Source organism: Engystomops pustulosus, chromosome 2 (assembly GCF_040894005.1).
Source record: "Engystomops pustulosus chromosome 2, aEngPut4.maternal, whole genome shotgun sequence".
In the NCBI taxonomy this organism is placed as follows: domain Eukaryota; kingdom Metazoa; phylum Chordata; class Amphibia; order Anura; family Leptodactylidae; genus Engystomops; species Engystomops pustulosus.
In genome coordinates this window covers 65,693,068-65,718,701 of record NC_092412.1, presented here as the reverse complement: position 1 = coordinate 65,718,701, position 25,634 = coordinate 65,693,068, and the positions used below count along the sequence as shown (strand labels likewise).

Sequence of the window (25,634 nt, the reverse complement as noted above, 5' to 3'; positions counted from 1 at the left end):
TAGTTATATACTACAGTGGGGTAAGGCTGCCTATATACTAAGGGGGGGGGGCAGGCTGGTTATATACTCTCCTGAGAAGCTCAACTGGGTTTAGGTCAGGGCTCTGGCTAGGCCAGTCAATAATGGTCACAGAGTTGATCTGAAGTCACTGCTTTGTTATTTTAGCTGTGGGGAAGGTGAACCTTCGGCCCAGTCTGAGGTCCAGAGCAATCTGGAAGGGGGATATCTCTGTATATCTCCATAGCATGATGCTGCCACCACTGTGTTTCACTGTTGGGATTGTATTTGGCAGGTGATGAGCAGTTCCTGGTTTTCTCATTTTTTACTCTTTCATGGTAGACAATTGATAAGATAAAAAAAAGCTAAGGGGTCTGAATACTTTCTGTACCCACTGCAGAGGTCGCACTAACATTTTTCCCAAAGGGTAAAAATACTCCTCTTACTATTTTTGAGGAGTATTTTTAGTCGAGGAGGAGTATGAAAATTTCGGTAATACATATAACTAAATAATATATAATAGCCGTATATAGACGCTATTTATAAAAAAAAACATCTGTCTGCTCACGGCCCACTCACTCACTCCCTGCAGTGCACAGCACAGCACACACTCGCAGTGCACAGCACAGCACACACTCGCAGTGCACAGCACAGCACACACTCGCAGTGCACAGCACAGCACACACTCACAGGGCAAACACAGAGTGCAGTGTACTCCCGGCCGCGGCTCACACTCACCCGGCACTTCTCTCAGGTCCCGCCGGGATCACATAACCGCTGGCCGCTGCTGCGGGCATTGAGAGCTGGAGCAGCAGCATCGCGGCCCACATGTCTCCCGTCTCCCCCGGGGTCGGCGCCCACAAATCCCACACATCTCCGCATCCTGCTGAGCAGCCCGGCGCGCGCTGCTATCGCGCTACTGACATTCCCCTCCTTTGCAGAGTGCGCTGGGCCGCTCAGCCTGCGCGCTACACGGAATAATGGCCAAGCGTATCTTTACGCATGGCAATTATTTTGGGGGGTAATGGCCTCTGACTCACTGTATTTACAGTAGCATTTGGTGCTATAGAGCATATATAACAATTGGAGGTACAGTACATGAGAAATTATAGTTCTGTCCGGATTTATCACATTTATTTTAGAATGCATAAGGCAACTGTTGGTCTTCAGAGATTGATCTTTAACTCCTCTGACTAGAAGAAAACACTTTGCATTACAGTTTAGGTTTATGGCTTTACAGAAGAATACATTGTATAAAATAATCCAAAACATATATCTTGAACACTGTATTCAAGTGAGAAAATCAAATCTTTTTCTATTTTAGTTAAAAGGTTTAACATTTGAACTATCCCTATTCTGAGGAAAGGATAATTGTATAAAGAAATCACAGCATTATCAGATCAGACAGAGCCAATGGGCATCTTTATTAATAGTTTTGTAGGAAAGACATTTTTGCAGTAGATTTATCATACATATATAAGCATCTAGGCGGCATTTCTTTCCACCGGTCAATGCATGTCACATTTGGCACATGATTTGTTGCCAGGATATCTTTTATTTTTCACTTTCTCTAGCTTGATACAGCGTATCTTAATCTTAATAGCAAGTGTTCAAGGCAATGTGCACACAATTCAGATTCCCACACAAAGTAAAGGACATGGTTAAAAAGATATATTAAAAACAAATTTAGAAATATACCGTACTTTAAAAAAAAAAAAACAACCAAAAACCTAACATCAGGAATCTAGCCGAGGTTCCTCCTTACATCCTAAGCCCTAGACTATTTTTTCTCTAATAATTTAATAGTTCCCAACCTGATATAAACTTTAACTAATATGCAGATTTTCGGCAGTGGCTACTGGGACATGAAGTAGCCTCTGCGGGCAATGGGAGCAAAGGCTACTCTATACCCCCTTTAGTGTCCTCGTGTACCAGTTGTACTCACACCACCACGCACATTCGCAGTAGCCCCTGCAGTGCCGGCACGTCACTGGCTTCTTCAAGCTCTGCGCATGCTCAGTATGTCCTACTCAGTGCCAACGTCAGAGTGCATGCAGATATCATGGCAGACGCCAGCAGTAGCCTCTGCCGAAAATTTGTATAATAGTTAGATAAAGTTTAAATCAGTTAAGGGAGTGTTATAAGATTAGGCAAAGATAGTTTAGGGGTTAGCAGCCAGCCCATGTGACTTTGCCTCCTATGACAGCGTCAAACTTTCCCTTTTCTCACCATGCTGCATATATACACAATTTCCTGTTTCTCACTCCTTCAGTCAACCCTAATGGTGTCACCCACTGCGCCTCTTTCACTTACAGTCAGTCTCACTGACAGACACAGGAAGAAGGGAGGGGGGAGAGCAGGAGTCATAACTCTGCTGCTGCAGCCCCTCCTATTCAGTGCACAAACATGAAAACAAAGATCCACAAGAGTTTGCAGACAGCACAAATGTAAGTAGCAGGAATGCTGAATTACTTAATGAACATTCAGGGATTATTAAGGCAATGAAGGCACATGGGCAACTTATTAAGAGTGGCTATCCCCTTTTAAAGGGAACCTAATGCAAGCAACCCCTTGCCTCACAAACCCCACAATGTACCTTTTAGATGTCTTTATACATCTTTTACCGATTCCCAGATTCATGGAATTAGAGCCACCATTCTTCTAAAAAAAGACATTTATTGATGCCATCAGTTAGGGTCATGGAGGCAAGAGCTGCACTATACAGTCAAGCAACCGCCCTCCTCACTGATGCGAACACTGCTAAGTGGAGTGGCGAGGAGCAAGGTTAATTTTTTTTTCCTCATATAGCCACAATCTCTCTGAACCCCCACCATCCTGAGGGAGTGGTTAATAATGTAGCAGAGCTGAGTAACACAAAGCCACTGTCTCAATCTCACTTACTCCTCACTCCATCCTCAGGAATTCTTTTCAGCCTCACGTCAGTGAGCAGGGGAAAGTAAAGAAAGCTGTATATATATGTAGTTGAACATTGGCATACAGTCCCAAAATACTAGTTTCATACCGGTAGTATGTGGGCAACAATGAGACCTGCCAATCAGGGACGCAGGTCAGGGAATATGGAGAACTCACTGTTATTGAACTCACCTCAGAAAGCATACTTTCATTTATTAAATTATTTTATTCTGTTCCCTGGAATATTATGCACATGCTTAGATCTCTTGTGTCACCGCTTCATCCTCATGTACTGTAAGCTCTTGCAAGCAGGGCCCTCATTCCTATTATTCCATATAACTGTTTGTTTGTACTCTTTATGACTTAATTTGTATAAATCCCCACGAATTGTAAAACAATATGGAATATGATGGCTCTATATAAAGATTATTATTATTAATAAGAAACTGATTTTTTTTTTTTACATTGCAGCCATGGAGAGCAACCATTTAGGGATAAGGGCAATGCTTTTTAATCATAGTTTTTTAACTAAATAATTAATTTGGGTAGATTAATTTAAATGTCAGCAGAAACACTGCTCACTGCAGGAGAAGAAAAGAACAAAATAAATTGAAAGGAGAAGCAATGTTTAACATCACTATTGACTTCACAAAGGTTTAGCTTAACTGGTTCTATCCACAGGATAGAGTCTAACTTGCCGATCGGTGGGGGTCTCAGTGAGAGAAAAGGGGTCTATTGTACCCCGTCATAGCTCGCAATGAAGAGAGCAGACGGCTCCCGACTGGCTGCTCAGGTCATCTCGGGCGTAACAGGGGTGCAATGGACTCCCATTCTTGTTATCCGTGTGGGTCCCAATGCTGTCCACCGATCACTAAGTTAGGTCCTATCCACAGGATAGGGGCCAACTTGCTGTAACTCGAGAACCCCTTTAAGTTATAAGATTGTCTAATTTACCCCTATTTGCTGGTTTAGTATGCCAGAAAAATGTGCCAAAATGATAATTCCCCCCATATCAAAAAAGTCTCTAAAATGGTTCACATCCTTAATAAGGCATTTGATGTATTTTTGGATCCTTTAATCTATGCACTCAGGGACTACTAGAAAAGAAAAGGGGTTTTTAGAAGATCATACAAAAGATGTTTTTATGTGGCATTTCTCATGGTATTCTTTAAAGTTGATTGCTTTATATTTTTACATTTACAGTGGGTACGGAAAGTATTTAGGCCGCTTTACATTTGCACTTTTGTGATCTTGCCAATTGGCTGCAATGAAACAAAGTTTTTTTTGTTGCTCATTAATGTACAATCTTCATCTTTAACAGAAAAAAACCTCAGGAATGTAGATATTTTTTGCCAATTTATTAAACAAGAAAAACTGAAATATCACATGGTCATGAGTATTCAGGCCCTTTGTTGCGACGCTCATATATAACTCCATTTCATTCTGATCCTGCTTGAGATGGTTCTACTCCTTCATTGGAGTCCAGCTGTCGTTAATGAAACTGATGGGACTTGATTAGGAAAGGCACATTACTGTCTGTATAAGACCTCACACTTCCTGTGAGAGCAAATGAGAATTGTGAACTCTAAGGAACTGCCCAAGGAGCTCAGAGTCAGAATTATGGCAAAGCACAGCCAAGCTTACAAAAGAATTTCTTCAGCACTCAAGGTTCCTAAGAGCACAGTGGTCTCTATAATCTCTAAATGGAAGAAGTTTGGCACGACCACAACTCTTCCTCAACCTGGCTGTCCAGCCAAACTAATGAATCATGGGAGAAGAGCTTTGGTGAGAGAGGTAAAGAAAACCCCCAAAATCACTGTGGTTGAACTTCAGAGATGCAGTAGGGAAACAGGATAAAGTTCCATGAAGTCAAACTGCAGCCCTACACCAGTTGGGGCTCTGTGGCAGAGTGTACCAAAAGAAAGAGGGCAAGACATATGAAAGCCTGAATACCGCTTCCAAAAAATGAAGGGCTCCCAGACTATGAGTAATAAGATTCTCTGGTCTGATGAGATGAAGACTGAACTTTTTGGTGTTAATTCATAGCGGTATGTGTGGAGAAAACCAGGCACTGCTCATCACCTACCAAATACAATCCAACAGGGACACGGTAGCATCATGCTATGGAGGTGTTTTTTAGCTGCAGGGACAGGATGACTGGTTGCAATTGAAGGAAAGATGAATGCGACTGAGTACAGAGACATTCTGGATGAAATCCAGAGGTTCTAAAATAACTAAATAACAGCTAAAATAAAGCAGTGGCTTCAGAACAACTCTGTGACCATTCCTGACTGGCCCAGCCAGAGCCCTGACCTAAACCCAATTGAGCATCTCTGGAGAGACATGAAAATGGCTTCCACCAACGTTCTCCATCCAACCTGAGGGAACAGGAAAGGATCTGCAAGGAAAAATGGCAGAAGATCCCCAAATCCAGGTGTGAAAAACTTGTTACATCATTCACAAGAAGACTCATGCCTGTACTAGCTCAAAAGCTGCTTCTACTCAATACTGAGCAAAGGGCCTGAATACTTATGCAGCAAAATATCAGATTGAACCAGCACCAAAAAGCTCCACTTAATGTTACTTGTACCCTGTACCTGTGCTGCATTGCTTTCTGGAACAATTGATATTTCTCTATAAAGTCTGAAGACAAACAACTGGAGCGTTTTGGTGCTGGATCCATCTGATATTTTGCTGTACTGCTTACTCCGGTCCAAGGAGGGATCTACAGCGCATACTGCACCAGTAACTGTCCCCAAAATACTGGTGAGCCGGATCTTTACTAACACTTCAGTTTTTCTTGTTTAATAAATTAGAAAAAAAAAAAATTTAATGTAGATATTTTTTCTGTCAAGATGGGGGCAGAGTACATTAATGAGGAGAAAAAGGACTTTTTATCCTACAAATTGGCTGCAATTAAACAATTTAAAAGGGTCTGAATACTTCCCATACCCACTGTATATAAAACATACTACAAACAAGATATCATTTTGTCCGTGGTGATGGATTTGTTTTTCTTTTAACCAAAATGCATGTTGGCTTCTTTTCCATATACTTTTGTATAGGACATTAAGAACACAGACAGAAGATTGCACCGAGTTAAAAACAATATATAAAAATTGCCATATGAAATCACCATAAATGCTGCGTACACCAATACATAATGATAAAGAACACATTCTTAACGTGTATTTAAAAATATCACAAATTCAGACTGTGTCATATAGCCCTTAGGAAACACAGCCTGATAAAAATGGGCTAAAATAATAATAAATTAAAAAAAAAAAAATCTAATTGTCAGAATACAGAAGGTTAATAAATCCTTATTAAAAACTCCTGATAAATACATCCAGTCGTGTCACGTAAAAGAATATGATTTTACTCTTCCTAGATGAGTTACTAATAAAAATCAATGACTTTGATGCACATAGATCTCCTGCCATTAACACTGCTGTGTTATATATATAGCAAAAATACTCAGACCAAGGGTAGATCCAAGTCTCCAGCCTAGGACTTTCCTTCTTATGCCGCTTGCACGGGTTATAATACTACAAAATATACTAAAAGATTCTGTGATCTTTCATATTGTAAGAACATTTCCTCACATACATGTGTTTATAATGCACTAATAGATGTCACCCAAACCGTGACCGATCCTGGTGAGATGAGTAAAATACAAATCGGCTTCTCTCCAGATTTACACTAGGTCTATAGTGTAAGATTTAAGGGAGATCAAAAAAATAACAGTTTTTTGGTCACCAATCTTAAAGGAATCTGCTATCTTTTTCCGGTGCGCCGTGTTTCTTTGCCATTGCTGATTGAATTTGGTGCTGCGGGGAGAGAGTGGTTGGGTTGGCTGCGTGTTATCCGCCCACTTGACTGTTGAGGCGCTGTCGGGGTGGGGTGGACTGTATTCACCGGGTTGTTTCCATTACCGTTGGGAAGTTCTGAAACTGGAAAGAAGATTAAAATACAGAATTGGTCACATTCATATATTTTGGGATCCTGTCTGCAAACTGCCTAAATACCATTTGAAGCTAAACTGTAACTGATTGCTAAGGGAAAAAAGCACTATTTTTGATTAACCCCTTACCACGAAATTCCCATTTCAGTTTTATGTTCCTGTCCTTTCAAAATTAAATGTTTTTTTATTTTTCCACAGAGCTGCATGAAGGCTTGTTTTCTGTGTAACAAATTGTACTTTCTAATGTCAGTTTTTACCCTTAGTGACGCGTCCTGAAAAGGCTCTAGTGACCTGAGCATTTTAGCGAATTTTCGTACCCGGTGGTTTAAGGGCCATAACATTATTTTTAACGCGTGGTACCTTAAAACTAAAAATGAAGAAAAAAAAATAAAATAAATCTTTAAACTTTTATTATATTTTAACCCCATAGGGCAATAAGACGTACCCTTACGTCTTGCTGCGCATGGGGGAGTATGAAGAGGGCTCACGGGCTGTGCCGGCTCTTCCAAATGAAGCAAACGCCCGTCGCTAACACCCGCGATCGGTGCTTGCACCGATCACGGGTGTTAACCCTTTGATCGCTGCCGGCAAAGCTGCCGGCGGCATTAAAGAGCCGGCTGTGCGTGGGCGCCGCCATCTTGGCTCCGATCGTCACTCCCCGTGACGTCACAGGGGAGCAGCGATCCGTTGTCATGACAGCCTCGGATCACACAAAGATCCGAGGCTATCATGATCTCGGCTATCTATTATAATGTGCGATTTGCACATTATAATAGATGGTGAGCAAAATCCTCATATACTGCCATACTGTAGTATGGCAGTGTATGGTAGGATCAATCAGACAACCTAGGGTTAAAAGTACCCTAGGGAGTCTGAAAAAAAAAAAAAAATTATATTAAAAAAACATAAAAATTCAAATCACCCCCCTTTCCCTAGAACAGATATAAATAAACAGTAAAAATCATAAACATATTAGGTATCACCGCATCCGAAAATGCCCAATCAAAATATAATAACCGTTTTTTCACTGCGTTTAACCCCGTAACGGAAAATAGCACCTGAAGTCGCAAATGACATTTTTTTGCCATTATGAAAAATAGAAAAAAATTCTATAAAAAAGTGATCAAAAGGTCGTAAAGTCCTAAAAATAAAAGCATTGAAAACGTCATCAGAAGTCGCAAAAAATTACACCACCCACAGCTCTGTACACCGAAGTATGAAAAAGTTATTAGCGCAAGAAGATGGCAAAATGAAGAATTTATTTTCTGTACAGGAGGTTTTAATTTTTGTAAATGTATGAAAACATTTTAAAACCTATACAAATTTGGTATCCCCGTAATCGTATTGACCCAATGAATGAAAAAGACCTGTCATTTGGGGCGCACAGTGAAAGCTGTAAAAACCAAGCCCATAAGAAATGGCGTTAATATGTTTTTTCATCATTTTCACTGCATTTAGAATTTTTTTCCCGGATCCCAGTAAATAGCATGGAATATTGAATACTACCACTACGAAGTGCTATTTGTTATGCAGAAAATAAGCCATCACACAGCTCTTTACATGGAAAAATAAAAAAAAGTTATAGATTTTTGAAGGTGGGGAGTGAAAAAAAAGCAAAAATGAAAAAGGGCCTGGTCCTTAAGGGGTTAATTAGCTCTATGTTTCCCGGAAAAAAAACTGCAAAAAAAAAAAAAAAAAATTATTTGGGGATAAAATTGGAAAAATTTAGTAATTTATAGTACATATATAATTTTTTTTTTTTACATTTCCGGCAACTCAAAATGAACCTTATTAATAAATTGCCTATTTTGTTTCAGTCGTTTTGAGATATAATATGTATACTACAGACCTGTGTAAGGTGTCATTTCTTTTGTGGGACAAGCTGAAGTTTTCATTGCTACAATTAGGGGGAATGTACAATTTTTGATAATGTTTTAAATTACTTTTTTATGCGCCGGAAAATGGCGAAAAAAATAACGATTTGGACATTTGGGCACCATTTTACAGAGTTCTCTGAGGGGGAACAACCTTTTTTATATTTTGGCAAATTGGGACTATGGTATTGAGACGTGTCAAGGTATCTTTAGGATTCTGTTTGTTTATTTTAATTTCCAATATAGGAAAAGGGGGGCAATTTGAACCTTCATTTTTTTTACCATTTTTCAGGGCCCCTATGGTACTTTAATCCTAGGGAGTTTGATAGCTTCCGCCATTTATATGGCAGATATGCAAATGATCTGTATCAGTCTGCCATAGACAGACGTTACAAATGACAATACCAAGTACCACAAGCCTACTACTGTAGCGGTTTGCTGCAAGGGGTTAAAGAGTTTCTACTCCAAAATCCTCATCGGAAACTTTAACAAGAGTTTTTCTCCCATTGACTTCACTGGCAAACCACTCTGTATGACTACCAATGGGAAAATGGAAAAAAAAAAAAAACTCATTAAAACTTTTTGTAAAACTCATGGTTTTTACAGAAGATTTAAAAATGGGGGGGAGGGGGAGAAGGCTCTGAAAACCATGCATGAACATTAGGCTGTATTCACAAGAGTGATTAGGAATTTGTGAAAAATCTGTAATTTAGTGAGGAACTTTTCATATATTAATCAGCTTTCCATCACACTATTTTAGGATGTCAGTTTAATATCAGATTTAGATCCAATTTTCACACGTGGCAAGAAAACAGATCTGTGGTTTATGCTGCCAAATGCAACTGAACATAAACATCAATTCTGCCAATGCTTTTTCACAGACTTGAATAGGCTAGATACACGCAGCAGTGAAAACGTTTTTCGAACTGATGGTTAAGCCCTACTAAATGCAATACTTTTTTATGGATCACTGGATCCTCGTGCAGAAGCCATTTACCTGGAGGAGCGGTGCTGTTGGACGAGTTGTGGTTAGCGGACCCAGACCCGCTCTCAACCTGTGCCTGGAACCATAAAAATAAGATATATGTAACATTGAAAATCCTAGAGGAGTTACCTGGGGGGGGCGGGGGAATAAAGCCCACTTACCTGTTTACTTTGGGATTGTTGTGTAACATATTCAGGGTTTGGTTCACTAAAGTTAGGCACTTCAGAATAAACCATGCAAAATCTGAGCAAATGTAAAACACATGAAAGGCATAGTCAGAACCAAATCCACCAATGTATATATATAAGAAAACACCTCAACATTACACTATTATAGAAATCAAGAAAAACTACAGAACTACCCGTAACATAATACAAAAGGTTAATAATTACAAATTCCAATGTATGTTCACTCAAAGCCAACATTCATGAGGATTTACAACAAAAATTCCACGTCACCTCACCTCTACCACTTTAGATTAAGGGGGGGGGGGGCAGGGGCTGGGTTAAAAAAAAATCAAAACAAAAAACATAAAAACCATATCTTTTGATTTTTCAATTTGCAAAACTATATGAAGGCTTGTTATCTGTGGGACAAATCCTACCTCCTGGTGGCACCATTTAAAATTCTGTATATGCTGTTATATGATGTTTTCATTGATACCATTTTGACCACCGTCCCTTCCAATGCGCCAAATGAACATAGGACAGTGCAAAGTCTCTTTGACATAGACCCTGCTTACAACAATTTTATTATTTCCATAAGCTAATTTCTACCGTCCAGCTCCTTGTGACAGTTCTATGTTGGTCTTTGGAGCTCAACAGCCGTCAGATACATTAAAGGACATTTACTACCAGGGTGTACATCAAGAATACAGATATACTGGTGCATGGCCTTTCTGGCAGGATCTGTTCTTTGCTTCTTATGCCCTAGATTTTATGAAAAAAAAAGGCTTTAAAATTTATGCATACGAGTCCAAGAGGCTCCAGGCTCCATTAACATCTTTGGAACCCAGAGCCCCTCAGACTCATTTGCATAATTGTAATTTTCTTTTTGTAAAAACCAAGACGCTAAAATAAGAACAGATCCTCCCAGAGGGGGCACACACGAAGCATGTAAGCGTGCTTGGTGTACAATCCACCCTGGTGGTAGATGTCCTTTATCGTATCTGACAGCAGCAGAGCTCCAAAGACAGACAAGGAGCCAGCCTAATGATAAATGTGTTGTAGGGAAAGGGGGCAAAGCTGTGTGTATAGCAGTGTATAGTAGTGCCCAGTGTGTTCCTGTGCGTGCGTGTATAGCAGTGTTGAGTGTATTCCTATTTCTGTTAGAGTGAGTGAGTGTGTATAGCAGAGCTGTGTGTAAATGAACAAATGGATGTAGTATAGCTGCATGTGTAAATGTATGGATGTAGCACAGTGATATATATATATATATATATATATATATATATATATTATCCCTCTGTCATATTCCTTTCCCCTGGGAAAGAACACACCTGCTGTCTTACTCAGGATGTACTGAGGGCAATTGGCAACTGGATGTCAACCCCCTTTATTATGGGAAAGTCATTCAAACTCCTCGGGGTCAGTTATTCGGAGACAATTTATATCTCTATATCTGGATGGGAATCCAGGTCCTTTTGTCTCTAAAGTTGTTTAACTACCCAGGGTCAGTTGTTCGGAGACTATGGGGCAGATTTATCAAGCAGTCTGAAAGTCAGAATATTTCCAATTGCCCATGGCAACCAATCACAGCTCCCCTTTAAAATATTCATGAGCACTGGTGAAATGAAAGCTGAGCTGTGATTGGTTGCCATGGGCAACTGGAAATATTCTGACTTTCAGACTGCTTGATAAATGTGCCCCTATATGTCTAGATGGGAATCTAGGGTCTTTTGTCATTTCCCACCTGAGGGGGGCTGAATGGGTGACCAAATGGATATACAAGATATGAAGGGTAAACATGTGTTGTCCACCATCTTGGGGGAAGGGACAGAGGACAGACTTATAAGGGGATGATAGTGGAGCATAGGAGAAGAAAATCTTCCCTACAGACCAACTAGGAAAGGAGAAAGAATCTGCCCTGAATACCAGCAAGGAAGGGAGAAGGAGCTAGGAGGATCACCCCACAGACTATATCACCTTCCCGGATTGGGCTGAGTACCTGTATCTCTGCTTCCAACTATTAACCTATCTCCCTGTCCCCCTTCGTTCTCTGTAATAATAGGGATAGTTAGGTGTAAAGATCATTATGTGTGTATGTGTGTTTATATGCATTGTGGTGGGTTGGATTCTCTGGGTTTTGTGGGTATTGTGATTAACATTGTATACTTCTAGTGTGTTAATAAATATTATTAGTATTAACCCTGAGTGTGGTAAATTATAGTGTACAATACAGAAACTAGAAACAGAAGATATAGAATATAGTAAACACTACAAGGAGGAAGGTAGTGATATTAATCGTTATATTGCATAACAATTTATAGTACTACCAGCGCCCTATTACACACAGCTATGTCTGTAAATGTATGGATGTAGCACAGCTATGTCTGTATATGTATGGATGTTGCAATGCTGCATATCTGTGTTTTGCTGTTATATTTTTCCTATTTTGGCAGGAAACCGGAAACACAGAACTTCTGTACCTTATAACTTATTAATAGCTTTATGCCTAGTAACACAAGAAAGAATAAAAAATAAAATAGAAAAGGGGATGAACCTAGAGTCTGTAACGTAATGACAAGAACTATGACAAGAGACAATTGTCTTAGGATACAGTATACTTCTACAGTTCCCTGACATAGCTGGTATCTCCTGTATGGTATATCAGCCTGTAGAGCTTTTGGTGCCAGAGGCTGCCTTGCACAGATAATGTACCAAGTCTTGGCGTCAGGACCTCACCTATATGATCCAGTACGTAAAAGAATAAGAAGCAGCAACCACAACAGAAACCCCCTTTTACATAGGTCTATTATTGGGTTAATATTGGAAATGACTATTCCTAGAACTGTTGTACCAAATAATTGGCTTATGCAATGCTACCAGTGAATAGCTGTCAAACAAGAAAACACTAGACGTCCTGTATGCAGCATAACAACCCTTTCTAGAAACATCTATCACTATGTGGACCACTGGCCCATGGACAGTTTTACAACCGGAGTGCTGAGTTATGCTTTAAAGAGGTTTCCATCATATAGAACATCAATATCAGATCTTCGTCTTCTGTCACTCGCATGACTGCAATGTGGCTGAGCTGCATGTTGTACTTCCAGCTCCATTCTCTGCTGACTCAGCGCCAGAGGCAGATGGAGTGGGGTGGATGGGTCATCAATCTCCCCTTTAGGCAATCCGGCATTGTATTTGTTTATTTTATGTAAAAGTAAATGAAGGTTATTACTATTACAAATCACATCTTCTTGACAGTGCGACATGAAATCTACATGTAATCAGTGAAAATTACTTCATGATACAAAAAACACTATTAGTATTCCTTACTCTCCAATCTTCTGCAGATCACCTCCCCGTCCTGTGTACAGTGTGAGACTGCCTTTAAAGACAGATGCATACCTGAAATAGTGAGAAAGTGAGAGATCATGTCAGACATGTAAATACATAACCCATCACTTATGCATGCAACAAGACATACTTTACTAACTTCCGAAGATGAAACTGAAAGCATCTTAAAGTAAACAATTATTTATTGTCTGGATAACGTGCACACGATTGTATGAAAACGTCTGTATATACGTTAAGCAAAGGCCACAATTGCTCAAATGGGCAACATTGCCATCCATTTTAATGGCCGTATAGTATATTATACTGTACAGTACCGCAAGAGAGACTCAGGTTAGAAAAATATAGAGCATGTACTATTTTCTCATGCATTTCTGTTCTGTATGCCCCATAGAAGTCTATGAGAATGTATAAAATACAGGTTGCATACGTGCTGCATAAAGTTGTGCACCGTATATGCTGCCGTATATTCTGCAGTATCCTGGGGGAACGGAACCAGTGGGAGGTGCATTCTGTCACCCAGCCAATAGTCATGCATCATCTGCCAGCCCACAGCATTTTATATGGATATGGTGCAATGCACGATCAAACCGGTAAAAATGTCCTGTATTTACGGCCAAGATACAGCTGTAAGGAGAATACAAATGGCGGATGTCTAAATTAGTTAAATAAATGACTTATTTGTGATATACAATGAAAAATTGGTAAAGACAAAAAGTAGTTAAGCAATATAGCCGAAGGTCAAAAGACCCGAGGGTCACACCGGCAGCTGTGCGTTGAGAAGAGGATGGGGGAGCGTCTGCCGTGTTTGAGGGGATGGTGGAATGATGCTCCGCGATCTGTGTAGTTGCTGATGAGTATGTAGATCCTGGACAGAGGGGCCAGGTGTGGTGTCTTCGTCCAGATGGTCACGAATGCTCAGAGGGGTGTACACAGTGTAGAGGTGTCCAGGGGGAAGGAGACGCACCCGTGGAGGTGAAGGGTGCGAGGGGTCCCTATTAGGCCCTGACTGGGGCTAGATGGGGGACCCTAGGTGTCCCTGGTTCGTCCTCAACTCGGGGCAGCAGCCCTAAATGGCTGTTGTCCCGACTGGAACCTACCCCTGTCCTCGGCCTACTGACCCTAGATGGGGTGTAGAGGGAGGAGGGGTATACTCTATATTTGAGCTGGTGCTGTGGTATTCACAGTCGTGTGTCCACAGTGAAAAGACAAGTGCATTTAAAAGATAGAAATAGAAAGGTGATGAGGCAAATTTAAGGTACGAATCCCTTCGTGGTGTATTCACATAGTCTTGGTATAAGTCATGTGACAGAAATACACTATGTGCTGGGTGGAGTAAGGTCAATCTTCCCTACATGCCATGAGCCGCCTATTGAATATAGGCTCATCAGGGGAAATAGGACCCTTACTGAATTGAATAAATATGCAGCATGCCTAGAAGAGTCGGTTTGGGTGCACCGGAGGAATCTCTAAGGTCAATATGTAGGCCAATGGGGTCCTCCAGAATGGGTGCACCAGGAGAAAAAACGCCAAGGCAGTATAGTGATGCTGCCAGGGTGAGCACTGAGACACTTTGTGTCGGTAAGGCGGCTCATGGCATGTAGGGAAGATTGACCTTACTCCACCCAGCACATAGTGTATTTCTGTCACATGACTTATACCAAGACTATGTGAATACACCACGAAGGGATTCGTACCTTAAATTTGCCTCATCACCTTTCTATTTCTATCTTTTAAATGCACTTGTCTTTTCACTGTGGACACACGACTGTGAATACCACAGCACCAGCTCAAATATAGAGTATACCCCTCCTCCCTCTACACCCCATCTAGGGTCAGTAGGCCGAGGACAGGGGTAGGTTCCAGTCGGGACAACAGCCATTTAGGGCTGCTGCCCCGAGTTGAGGACGAACCAGGGACACCTAGGGTCCCCCATCTAGCCCCAATCAGGGCCTAATAGGGACCCCTCGCACCCTTCATCTCCACGGGTGCGTCTCCTTCCCCCTGGACACCTCTACACTGTGTACACCCCTCTGAGCATTCGTGACCATCTGGACGAAGACACCACACCTGGCCCCTTCTGTCCAGGATCTACATACTCATCAGCGACTACACAGATCGATTGCGGAGCATCATTCCACCATCCCCTCAAACACGGCAGACGCTCCCCCATCCTCTTCTCAACGCACAGCTGCCGGTGTGCCCCTTGTGTCTTTTGACCTTCGGCTTTATTGCTTAACTACCTTTGTCTTTACCAATTTTTCATTGTAGATCACAAATAAAAGTCATTTATTTCACTAATTTAGACATCCGCCATTTGTATTCTCCTTTAAGCCCCACTAGGTGGATGAGGTCGGGAACTCACGTTACCCACTGAGTGTACTCCTCAAGATCCACGTTCTCCGACGAGGATTCGGATCTTCCGGCGATTCACTAAGGTCGTGAGCCCGATGTCCACCAGGTGTCGCTGCTGCACCGAGGTTCGCCGGAGTTCACCATCCTATTCCTGGTGCATGTAAGTGCGTGTCAAGCAACACATTTTTTTGGTTTTAAAATACCGCTTTTCTTTCCCGAATCCGTCGAGTTTTCCGATTTCAGTTGCATGCATGCCGGTGCCCATGCGACACAATCCGATCGCGTGCGCCAAAAAACCGGGGCAATTCATCGCAATGAACACCAGTAGGGGAGTGTAGTGTCCTTGCAAGTTTTTACATTTTTTTTTTTTTTTTTTTTTAAATCATAAATCTGGCTTTTTCACTGTGTTGCACTCGCAGTGCTTCTATGTTTAAGCCAGTAGTGATAAATAACCCCCAGTTTTCATATGCTGCATAACATACACAGAGCGCAAACCGTAACACTGCTTAAAACCAAAACACAAATCAACCTATTTTGCCTGGTTTCTGCCGTGGTGCAATGGCTATGGAAATGAATACTGCATAAATTGCACTCTGGAATTACTACTGCATATATACCACACCCATTCCAAGAGCACATGGAGTAAGGCTTTTATTCCAGGTTATTCCTTGAATAATGATATGTAAATTGTTGGTGCAATATACCGTATATACCTGAGTATAAGCCGACCCGAGTATAAGCCGAGACCCCTAATTTTACCATCAAAAACTGGGAAAACCTATTGAATCGAGTATAAGCCGAGGGTGGGAAATGCATTGGTCACAGACCCCCCCCAGTATGTAGCCAGCCCACCCCCAGTAGTATACAGCCGGCCCAGCATAAAAAAAAAAAAAAAACTTATATACTCACCCTCCGGTGGCCCCGACCTGCAGCGCTGCTCCCGCGATGTCCGTGCGGGTCCTCTTCTGGCTTCCGCGCCCGTCTTCTTTCTTCTCTAACTTCGTGCAGGGTATCCCCATTGTTCTCCCCCGGACGGCGCTTAGTATGACGCGCCGCTGCTGACGTCATACTAGGCGCCGCCTGGGGGAAAAACATGGCGGCGCCCAGCACGAAGATTAGAGAAGACAGAAGACGGCCGCGGGAGCCAGAAGAGGACCCGCGCGGACATCGGGGGAGCAGCGCTGCAGGTCGGGGCCACCGGAGGGTGAGTATATAAGTTTATTATTTTTTAAAATATTTTTTATGACTCATGTTGACTGTATGACTGGTGTATAAGCCGAGGGGACATTTTTCAGCACATTTTTTGTGCTGAAAAACTCGGCTTATACACAAGTATATACGGTAAATAAAGCTTTATTTATTTGTTTTGAAGAAAATCTACCATCATAATCAAACACAGATAAATCAGGGACAGTCATACATCCAGATAAGAAAAGATTAAAAATAAATAAATAACCCAACCAACAGAGGGCGGCGCCTCAGGTAATAACGTAAAGAAGAGCGGGTAAAATAAAACAATCCACAATGGGGTCCTCTACTACAGCCAATATACTAAAATGCGTTTCACCCTTTGAGGGTAAATTATGATCCGTAGTAGAAGGTCTTCATAGCCTTGGATCTCCGGGCACGGTCTGCTGCTCCTTTAGCCAAAAAAGAAGAAGCCAATTGCCTAACAATGGATCCGCATCATACACCACATAAAAAAACTTCGGCTAAAACCGAGCGCTTAGCAACAGGATCAGATAGGAGTGTCAACGTCAGAAATTACACTGACTCAGCTCCAAAAAGAGATATAGGTAATAAACAATCAAAGCTTCTTAATTGTTCTTTCCGTGTACAGTACGGTTCCTTGTGTAATACATGCATTCAAATGGATGGATGTGGGTATATGCTCCCTGTACCAAAACGGTACGGTACAGGTAGCATACAACCGCACAAAAAATCTAGTAGTATGAAAAGGGCCTAAAAAAAAATCTATATTGATTTTTAACCCTTCTTTATGTTATAACAATTACCAGGTCTGGCCCTAGCCCTGACATTGTACAGATAACCCACTGTAACCATCAAACACATCTGATGTTCACAAAATCACACACAAGGGAGGAGATCATCAACAAGTAGATGCAGGACCAAGTAGTTACCCTTTCGTAAGTCGGATGATATCCCCAGGCTGAATGAGATTCCCTACATCATCCCACACAGAGATGTTGATGCTGCCAGTCTTGTCTGCCACTTTACACGTTCTGACTTCGTGCCCATCCTTTGTTTTGGTCACTCTGCCTGCAAAGCAAAGAAAAAGGTGAAATGCAAATTGAACATCCTCTTGGAATCTGTATATATGGGAAATCTGGAAGCAGTTACTTGCTGTAGTGTTATGGACAGGGGACTGTGCAACACTTTGTAAGCTGAGAACTGTCAGAAGTGCTGATTCAGTTAAAGGAGTTTATCAAACTTTTTTATTGATGGCAAATTCTTAGATTGACTACTTTTCTGTCATTCTAACGATCAGTATCTGTCTGAACTACAATTCTATGGATATGATGGTGTGGTGAAATGTGAGGAAAAGGAGTCTCTAACCCATTGCTCTGCTTAATGGTAAGAGCCTTGTGGGTAAACCTCCAACAATAAGGATAGAATATTATCATGGCCCCATCGGGAATAGTGAATCCACCTTCAGGGAGATTTAAAGAGTTAAGTTTATCATAAGCTGTTATCTCATTAAATGGAACCTGTCACCACATTTTTCATTTACAGCTAGTGGCAGGTTCTCATAGAGCCCTATTTTACTAAATGCCACCCTTCCTTTAGCTAAAAATTGTTTCCCTCACCTCCCCATAAAATCAAATCTTACCTGGTACCAGAGGGGGCGTGTCCTGCTCAGCCAGCCCCTCCCATCTAATCCTCCCCACATCTCATGCCTCCTCAGAATTCAGCATGTCATGTGAAAAGGGTGATGTCATCTAACATTTGAAAAATCTACCCCATGTATGTATCTTATCACATGAAATCACAGCAGCCTCTGTGGACTTCTACTCCTCCCCATGAATCAATGGAGACTGCAATGTTGTCATATGATCAGATACATACCACATACATGGGGTAGATTTTGCAAATGTTAGTGGGTAAAGGATTTTAGATGACATCACCCTGGGACATAAAGTGCCCAGTGATGTAACCAAACTTTCTCTCAATGTTCGAACAAGGTATTATGTAAAGCATTTGACACAGTATACAGAGCTGTATACGTCTGTAGTTGAATATTGGCAGATGGTCCCCAAGTACTGGTAGCAGTGAGACCTGTCAATCAGGAACAAGGAGGCAAAGCTGCGGAGTGAACACTGCATATGTATTACTCCATTAATATTATTGGACTCACGTCAGGTAAGTCGCATTACAAATTGATTTTTTCACATTGCAGCTATGTTTTTAAAAATAATAAACATGTTTTTTATGAAGTATTTATTTTGGGTGGGTTAATTTAAATTGCAGGTTCCCTTTATAAGGTGACAAACTGCTTACTACAAGATAGTTAGATCTCAACCAATCTAATTCAGATGATCTATCCCTAGAACAAGTCTAAAGCAGTTTTCCCACCATATTGATAGGTGTTTGTCATTATTTCCTGTTTCCAGAAGCTCTTAATGTTGAGATCACATGTGGTTCACATACAGAACAGAATCCATAAATCAGCTGAATTGTACAGCATCAGTACAGTGGGTGATATATCTACACAATGCACTTAAAACCCTTTCCAACCACTGGAATGGTTAGAAGTATTTACTAAAATAGACATGTCAGGAGAAGCAACAGGTCCTCTGGATCTTCCCTGTATAAATGACCTGTTTACTAGACTGTGTTTTACCTGTTTCAAGAACAATGAAAATAACATTCAGGTTTTTCAGTCCAGGCTTCACATCCTTTACAAAGGTTTCGGTGGTCATAGTGTCCTTCGTCCTCAGCCAGAAGTGTTCAAATCCCTATAAAGTAAAAAGACCTTCGTCGTTCGTATATAAAGTTCTGTGTTGTACATGGCGTCAAATTGTAGAAAGGAATAATGATACCAACTAGGTCAAAAATTTGAACTACTTGGTCTTTATTGTATGGTAAAAGAAAAAGCTTCCAAAATATTTTAACATGGGAACCAATATACAGGTCAGAAATTTTCAGAGTATTTTCATCCAAAACAGTCTTTTCATTATTTTTTTTTATAAACTGCTGGTTTTGCCTTATGAATACTGATGCAAAATACAGTCCAGAATATTCCCTTTGAAAAATGGCCTTATAGAAAATCTTAAGCCACCAGTCCTCTGTTGTCATATATTTAAGCGAGCCCCTTAAAGCGTAACTGTAAAATTTTAATGATTTTACCACATTATTATATGTGATCTATCCTTTAAAAACAAACAGAACGATGCCTACTTTGTGTTGCTCTCCCTTTTCTTTCCAAAGTTATGGCATTTCCTGTTATGAAAGTGTTTAATATAAACTAAAGTCTGTTTGTCTATGCCCTCAAGCTGAGTCAAGTTAGCTTGCCCACGGATCCCATGATGCCTTGTGTTCTCTCTCAAAGTAATTTAGCATTAAATCTATTTAGTTTCCCACAAGTAAATCTACTGAACACTGCACATACAGCATGTATATGGTGACAGCCTGGCAGCTTCCATCACATGGAGGATCAGGTAATAAGTGGAAGAAATCAGAAGTAATCCAGTTACATGCAGTCTATAGCCTGTGCTGTGTAAGCACTAAGGGTTAATAGCTTATCCGCACAGAGCCGATACTGACTATGACAAGGTAGGGAAGGGATGCAGCATGAGGTGCAGAGAGAGATAGTTCTGTAGAATCATAGACTGGAATGGAGGGACTGATAGGGAACAGGTGAGATCTTGTATCCCTTTTCTGTGCAAGATATATATCTGTATACACAATCTTAAACACATCCAGCTCTGCTACATACACAGAGAGAAATCTGTCACATGACCTCCTCCTCTGTGACCAGCAGCCCCTTCCTTCCCATGAAACCTAGAGTTTGCCTATACTACTGATCCACAGCGCTTGTCAGCACAGGAAGAGGAAGCAGCTACTGCAGAACTGAGATAATCTGAGAGGTATAGCAAAGAAACTGCTGCATATAGGTAACAAAGATAATAGGCAAAGTTCTTTTACAGCCCAAGAGCTATTGATTTGTGGAAAAATGTCAGATCAGAAATCCGCTGCAGATATTTATCTACAATGTCTGTATAGGATGGTTATAAATTCCATAAACTACAAACATACTCTATTAGGCTTCATGCACACAAACATTCTCATATGTGTAAGCAGTTGTTTTTGTGACTAGCTCGCATCTCCATGTATTTCTAGGGCTCATTCACAGAGACCCGTGGCATTCCTCAGCCCTGCGTCTGTGCCCAGAGAATAAAATTAGAGCAAGTCCTATTCTTGGCTGTATTTGCGGCTCTGACGCACAGTTATCAACCTTGTGCTGTAAGTAACACTCCAAAAAGATGGGAAAAGCTACTTACATCATTTACCAGCTCCCATTTTCTTGCAGATCTGCAAAAACTAATAACCTGTGAGTGACACTGAGGCCTATATTACAGACATACAGCTCAGAAACTTTAAAATACGGAAGATATTTGAAGAAACGGATACATAGGGAAGCATTTATTATTTTTGGTGGGTGATTTTAGCAGCGTCTTGACCTGAGATTATATATTGTTAAGGGGTTTAGAAGTTAGTAGACCTGCTTTTTGGTGGTTTAATTTTGCTGCAAACTAAAAGTTAAGGAAAAGTTTAGGGATTGAGAATCGGTGCCGAAATGGAGCGACAAAATAGGATAAATAAAAAAAAAAAAAAAAAGTTGCGAGCGTCAGAAAAGAAGCTAAGTTGTAGCACCAAAACACAATATACACTCACTGGCCACTTTATTAAATACACCTGTCCAACTGCTTGTTAACACTTAATTTCTAATCAGCCAAACACATGGCGGCAACTCAGTGCATTTGGGCATGTAGACATGGTCAAGACAATCTCCTGCAGTTCAAACCGAGCATCAGTATGGGGAAGAAAGGTGATTTGAGTGCCTTTGAACGTGGCATGGTTGTTGGTGCCAGAAGGGCTGGTCTGAGTATTTCAGAAACTGCTGATCTACTGGGATTTTCACGCACAACCATCTCTAGGGTTTACAGAGAATGGTCCGAAAAAGAAAAAACATCCAGTGAGCGGCAGTTCTGTGGGCGGAAATGCCTTGCTGATGCCAGAGGTCAGAGGAGAATGGGCAGACTGGTTCGAGCTGATAGAAAGGCAACAGTGACTCAAATCGCCACCCGTTACAACCAAGGTAGGCAGAAGAGCATCTCTGAACGCACAGTACGTTGAACTCTGAGGCAGATGGGCTACAGCAGCAGAAGACCACACCGGTTGCCCCTCCTTTCAGCTAAGAACAGGAAACTGAGGCTACAATTTGCACAAGCTCATAGAAATTGGACAGTAGAAGATTGGAAAAACGTTGCCTGGTCTGATGAGTCTTGATTTCTGCTGCGACATTCGGATGGTAGGGTCAGAATTTGGCGTCAACAACATGAAAGCATGGATCCATCCTGCCTTGTATCAACGGTTCAGGGTGGTGGTGGTGGTGTCATGGTGTGGGGAATATTTTCTTGGCACTCTTTGGGCCCCTTGGTACCAATTGAGCATCGTTGCAACGCCACAGCCTACCTGAGTATTGTTGCTGACCATGTCCATCCCTTTATGACCACAATGTACCCAACATCTGATGGCTACTTTCAGCAGGATAATGCGCCATGTCATAAAGCTGGAATCATCTCAGACTGGTTTCTTGAACGTGACAATGAGTTCACTGTACTCAAATGGCCTCCACAGTCACCAGATCTCAATCCAATAGAGCATCTTTGGGATGTGGTAGAACGGGAGATTCGCATCATGGATGTGCAGCCGACAAATCTGCGGCAACTGTGTGATGCCATCATGTCAATATGGACCAAAATCTCTGAGGAGCTTCCAGCACCTTGTTGTATCTATGCCACGAAGAATTTAGGCAGTTCTGAAGGCAAAAGGGGGTCCAACCCGTTACTAGCATGGTGTACCTAATAAAGTGGCCGGTGAGTGTATATGGCACACCAACAAAATAAAAACAAAAAACACGGCCACCAAAAAACTGTCACAAAGCCAATAATAAATGCACCCCATAGAGATCCGTAGTTTGCGGGCAGAAAAAACCATTCATGTGCAGGTAGCCTTGTGCGGCCGATTTATCGCAAATAGATGCTGGGGGGCGAATCTGTACGGCAACGGGTGGCTGTGAGAATAACACCACATTAGCTCCGGTCTCAGGGTGGATTTACACTCTTTATATCAGTTAACAGGAAATTTGGGAAGCTTTACATCTAGTCCTATGATCTAACTGGGGTCGTTTTTGGCAGAAAGCCCATGGATTTCTATGAATCAGATATAGCAATCAAAATTTTATATTAAATTTGACAGGTTTGAATTTTACCGTAAATTATTACGTATTGAGAATTTAGCAGAAATTATTAGTCTAATACACATATAGGTATTTTTTGCATCCATTTAGAGTTTTAAAAAATCTTGGGGGGAAAAAAAAACACCTTCTGATTCTTCTAATAGCCAGTTGTTATTTGTCACTAGGGTGCTGTTCACATTAGCAAAGATTCTCCATCAGACATAGTGAAGGATCATTCATGTAAAATGTCATTGGAATCAGTGATCAGAGTCCTGTCCTCACCTGCCTTACTTCCAGAACTCCATCACTTTCCTAACACTGCGGCAGGATACAAGTGCTGGATGTTGTGTAGATGCACTAGGAGCCGTACACACTATACCTTAGGTTAATAGGTCCGCTGCCCCTGTCACGACAGCTTTCTCCAGTCCCGATATATCACATCCCTCTTCGCCCGACCCCGCTTTCTTTTTGCTGCACTTGCAGGAAGTCACTGATTTACCTCCGCCAATCAGATTGCGCAAACCAGGAGCAGGCACCAATCATTACTAAGCATCACAAAACGCGGCCAATAGGACTGTTCTTGCCGCGCAAGACTGAAGCTTTTCAATACGTCATTTTGTGGGCGGGGCGATTTTTGGAAGGCGGGGCTCCTGTCAGATTTCAGACGGGCGAGTGTAGTCGCGCGATGTGATCAAGAGGGAATCCGATTCTAATCGTATCTGGAGCAAGTTTGTCTTCGGAGAAGAGCGTTGTATGCAGTATCTTCTTATAAATACATTATTGGATCTGTTCTTTATATTACAACTATTTAATGAAAGCCTATTTGTACATAGTGTTAGAGGAAATAAAAGTCTGGACTATTGTAGCGTCAGATCAGCTACATACTTTAGTAGTGGGCGCTATGCATAGACCAGCTCTCCTAATAAAACCATTTATCAGGGCACAATGACCTATATTACTCACACACCACTCCCCAGTTCACATTTGCACCAGGTTTCTGTTTCCATTGTGTAGATTGTAAGAGAAACAAAAAGGTGAATGGAAGGTCTTCCTCTCGGATTCCGTTTCCCAAAGGTTCCATTTACAGAAGGATAGCTTTTTTAATGATTTCGTTGTTAATAGTGGAAAAAATGAAGAGGGCGTGAAGGTTGACGCCAGACAGAACTTAGTCTTATAGTTTAAAAACAAGAAAGAAGTTATAGTTACCTCCCTCCAGTGCTCAGATTCAGGGCTGTGACTCCTTTCACCACTGGTCTCTCTATGTATTCCAAGGGGGTACTCGCTCTAGGCCAGTGATGGGCAACCTTTTGAGCCTGGTGTGTCAAAATTCGCCAAAAAAACGAGCATAACTCGGGTGGTGTGTCACCTTGACAAAAAAAACATAATTTTGTGATATTTATAGTTTAAATAACAAATATGTATAATTATTTAACTTCTAGGGTACTTTAATCCTAGGTTGTGTGATTGATCCTACCATGTACTACAGTATGGCAGTATATGGGGATTTTCCACATCATCTATTTTTTACAATGTGCTGGACAATCTCTCAGCCTCCCGGCTAGTGCACCTGGCCGTGTAGGAGCCACGTGTCACTGAAAATGGCTATGCGTGTCAGCACTGACACGCGTGTCATAGGTTGGCCATCACTGCTCTAGGCCCTGACTGCGACATATAGGGCTCTAGGCCCTGACTGTAACACATAGGGCTGTTTCACATGAGCGTGTGCAGTCCGTGTAAACGTGCTGTATGGTGGCTCAATCCCATGGGATCCCAGTGGATATGATCATAATGAACATCATGCCCCATGCTATTTTTTGTGTAAAATACATAGCTCGGTTCTGGCTAAAATCAGTTTTAAAACAGTAGCTAATATGAGGATTTGACGACCCCCTCCATACTTCATAGGGACACCTTTCTGAGTCAAACTGCCCAGGACGATGCTTACAGGTATGATCTCTTGGGGGGATCCTCGCTGCTGCTGTATGCGGACATGACATGTCCTGAATCTGAGAACCCCTTTCCTAGCTGGAATATTCTCCACGAAGTTCTTTCATTCAACGTCTAGCTGCAGAATCGGCATTCAGCAATTCCTTCACGTCCTTCGAGGGTCTCTTCTGCTTATTGTCTTCCCCCCCAGCACACTGTATTTCACAAATCTACAATCTATTGATAAAGGAAACCAATTCTTGCCTTTCATCATTTTTTGGGAACAAGACCTGGTTACTTCCATCACTCCAGAAGACTGAAAGAAATAATTTTTGTACAATCACAAACACTCTATGCCATTTTGTAGTTGTGCTCTTATGCAGGGAAGGCCATAGAGTCTATGGCCTTCCCTGCATAAGAGCACAACTACAAAATTTCAGCAAGATGGTACAGGGTTCCTTTCTGGTGCGGACCTGACAGGGGTGATATGGTTCATATTTGGTGGTCTTGTCATAAACTTTCTGCATTTGGGGATTGGGTATTCAATGTATACCATTCCATTACTGGTACATACATAACAGGGTCCCTAGAAATCGCCTTATTCTCCATCTTCCTGGTGCCA

General features: G+C 41.5%; 1 protein-coding gene across 3 annotated transcripts; it reads right to left on the bottom strand.

Annotated features, from left to right (window-relative positions):
• Positions 1 to 1,397: 1,397 nt before the first annotated feature.
• NABP2 (nucleic acid binding protein 2) lies at positions 1,398 to 23,637 on the bottom strand. 3 transcript variants are annotated; one of them, XM_072135081.1, is made up of 8 exons: positions 23,466 to 23,637; positions 21,126 to 21,165; positions 19,466 to 19,580; positions 17,745 to 17,883; positions 13,231 to 13,302; positions 9,895 to 9,976; positions 9,746 to 9,809; positions 1,398 to 6,863 (listed from the first exon to the last, which is right to left on the bottom strand). In XM_072135081.1, the coding sequence occupies exons 3-8, from the start codon at positions 19,542 to 19,544 to the stop codon at positions 6,688 to 6,690; spliced, it is 612 nt and encodes a 203-aa protein (XP_071991182.1). In that variant the 5' UTR covers positions 19,545 to 19,580; positions 21,126 to 21,165; positions 23,466 to 23,637; the 3' UTR covers positions 1,398 to 6,687. The 3 variants fall into 3 exon arrangements, with proteins under 3 accessions (XP_071991182.1, XP_071991181.1, XP_071991180.1); XM_072135080.1 differs by lacking the exon at positions 21,126 to 21,165 and having other exon boundaries at positions 23,369 to 23,636; XM_072135079.1 differs by lacking the exon at positions 21,126 to 21,165 and having other exon boundaries at positions 23,466 to 23,635.
• Between the last annotated feature and the right edge of the window lie 1,997 nt (positions 23,638 to 25,634).

Coding starts and splice junctions, on each gene's coding strand:
- NABP2 (XM_072135081.1), bottom strand. CDS start 19,544: ATGACCACCGAAACCTTTGTAAAGGATGTGAAGCCTGGACTGAAAAAC. Junction 9,810..9,894: donor AACAATCCCAAAGTAAACAG/GTAAGTGGGCTT, acceptor TTATGGTTCCAG/GCACAGGTTGAGAGCGGGTC. Junction 6,864..9,745: donor CAACAGCACCGCTCCTCCAG/GTAAATGGCTTC, acceptor TCTTCTTTCCAG/TTTCAGAACTTCCCAACGGT.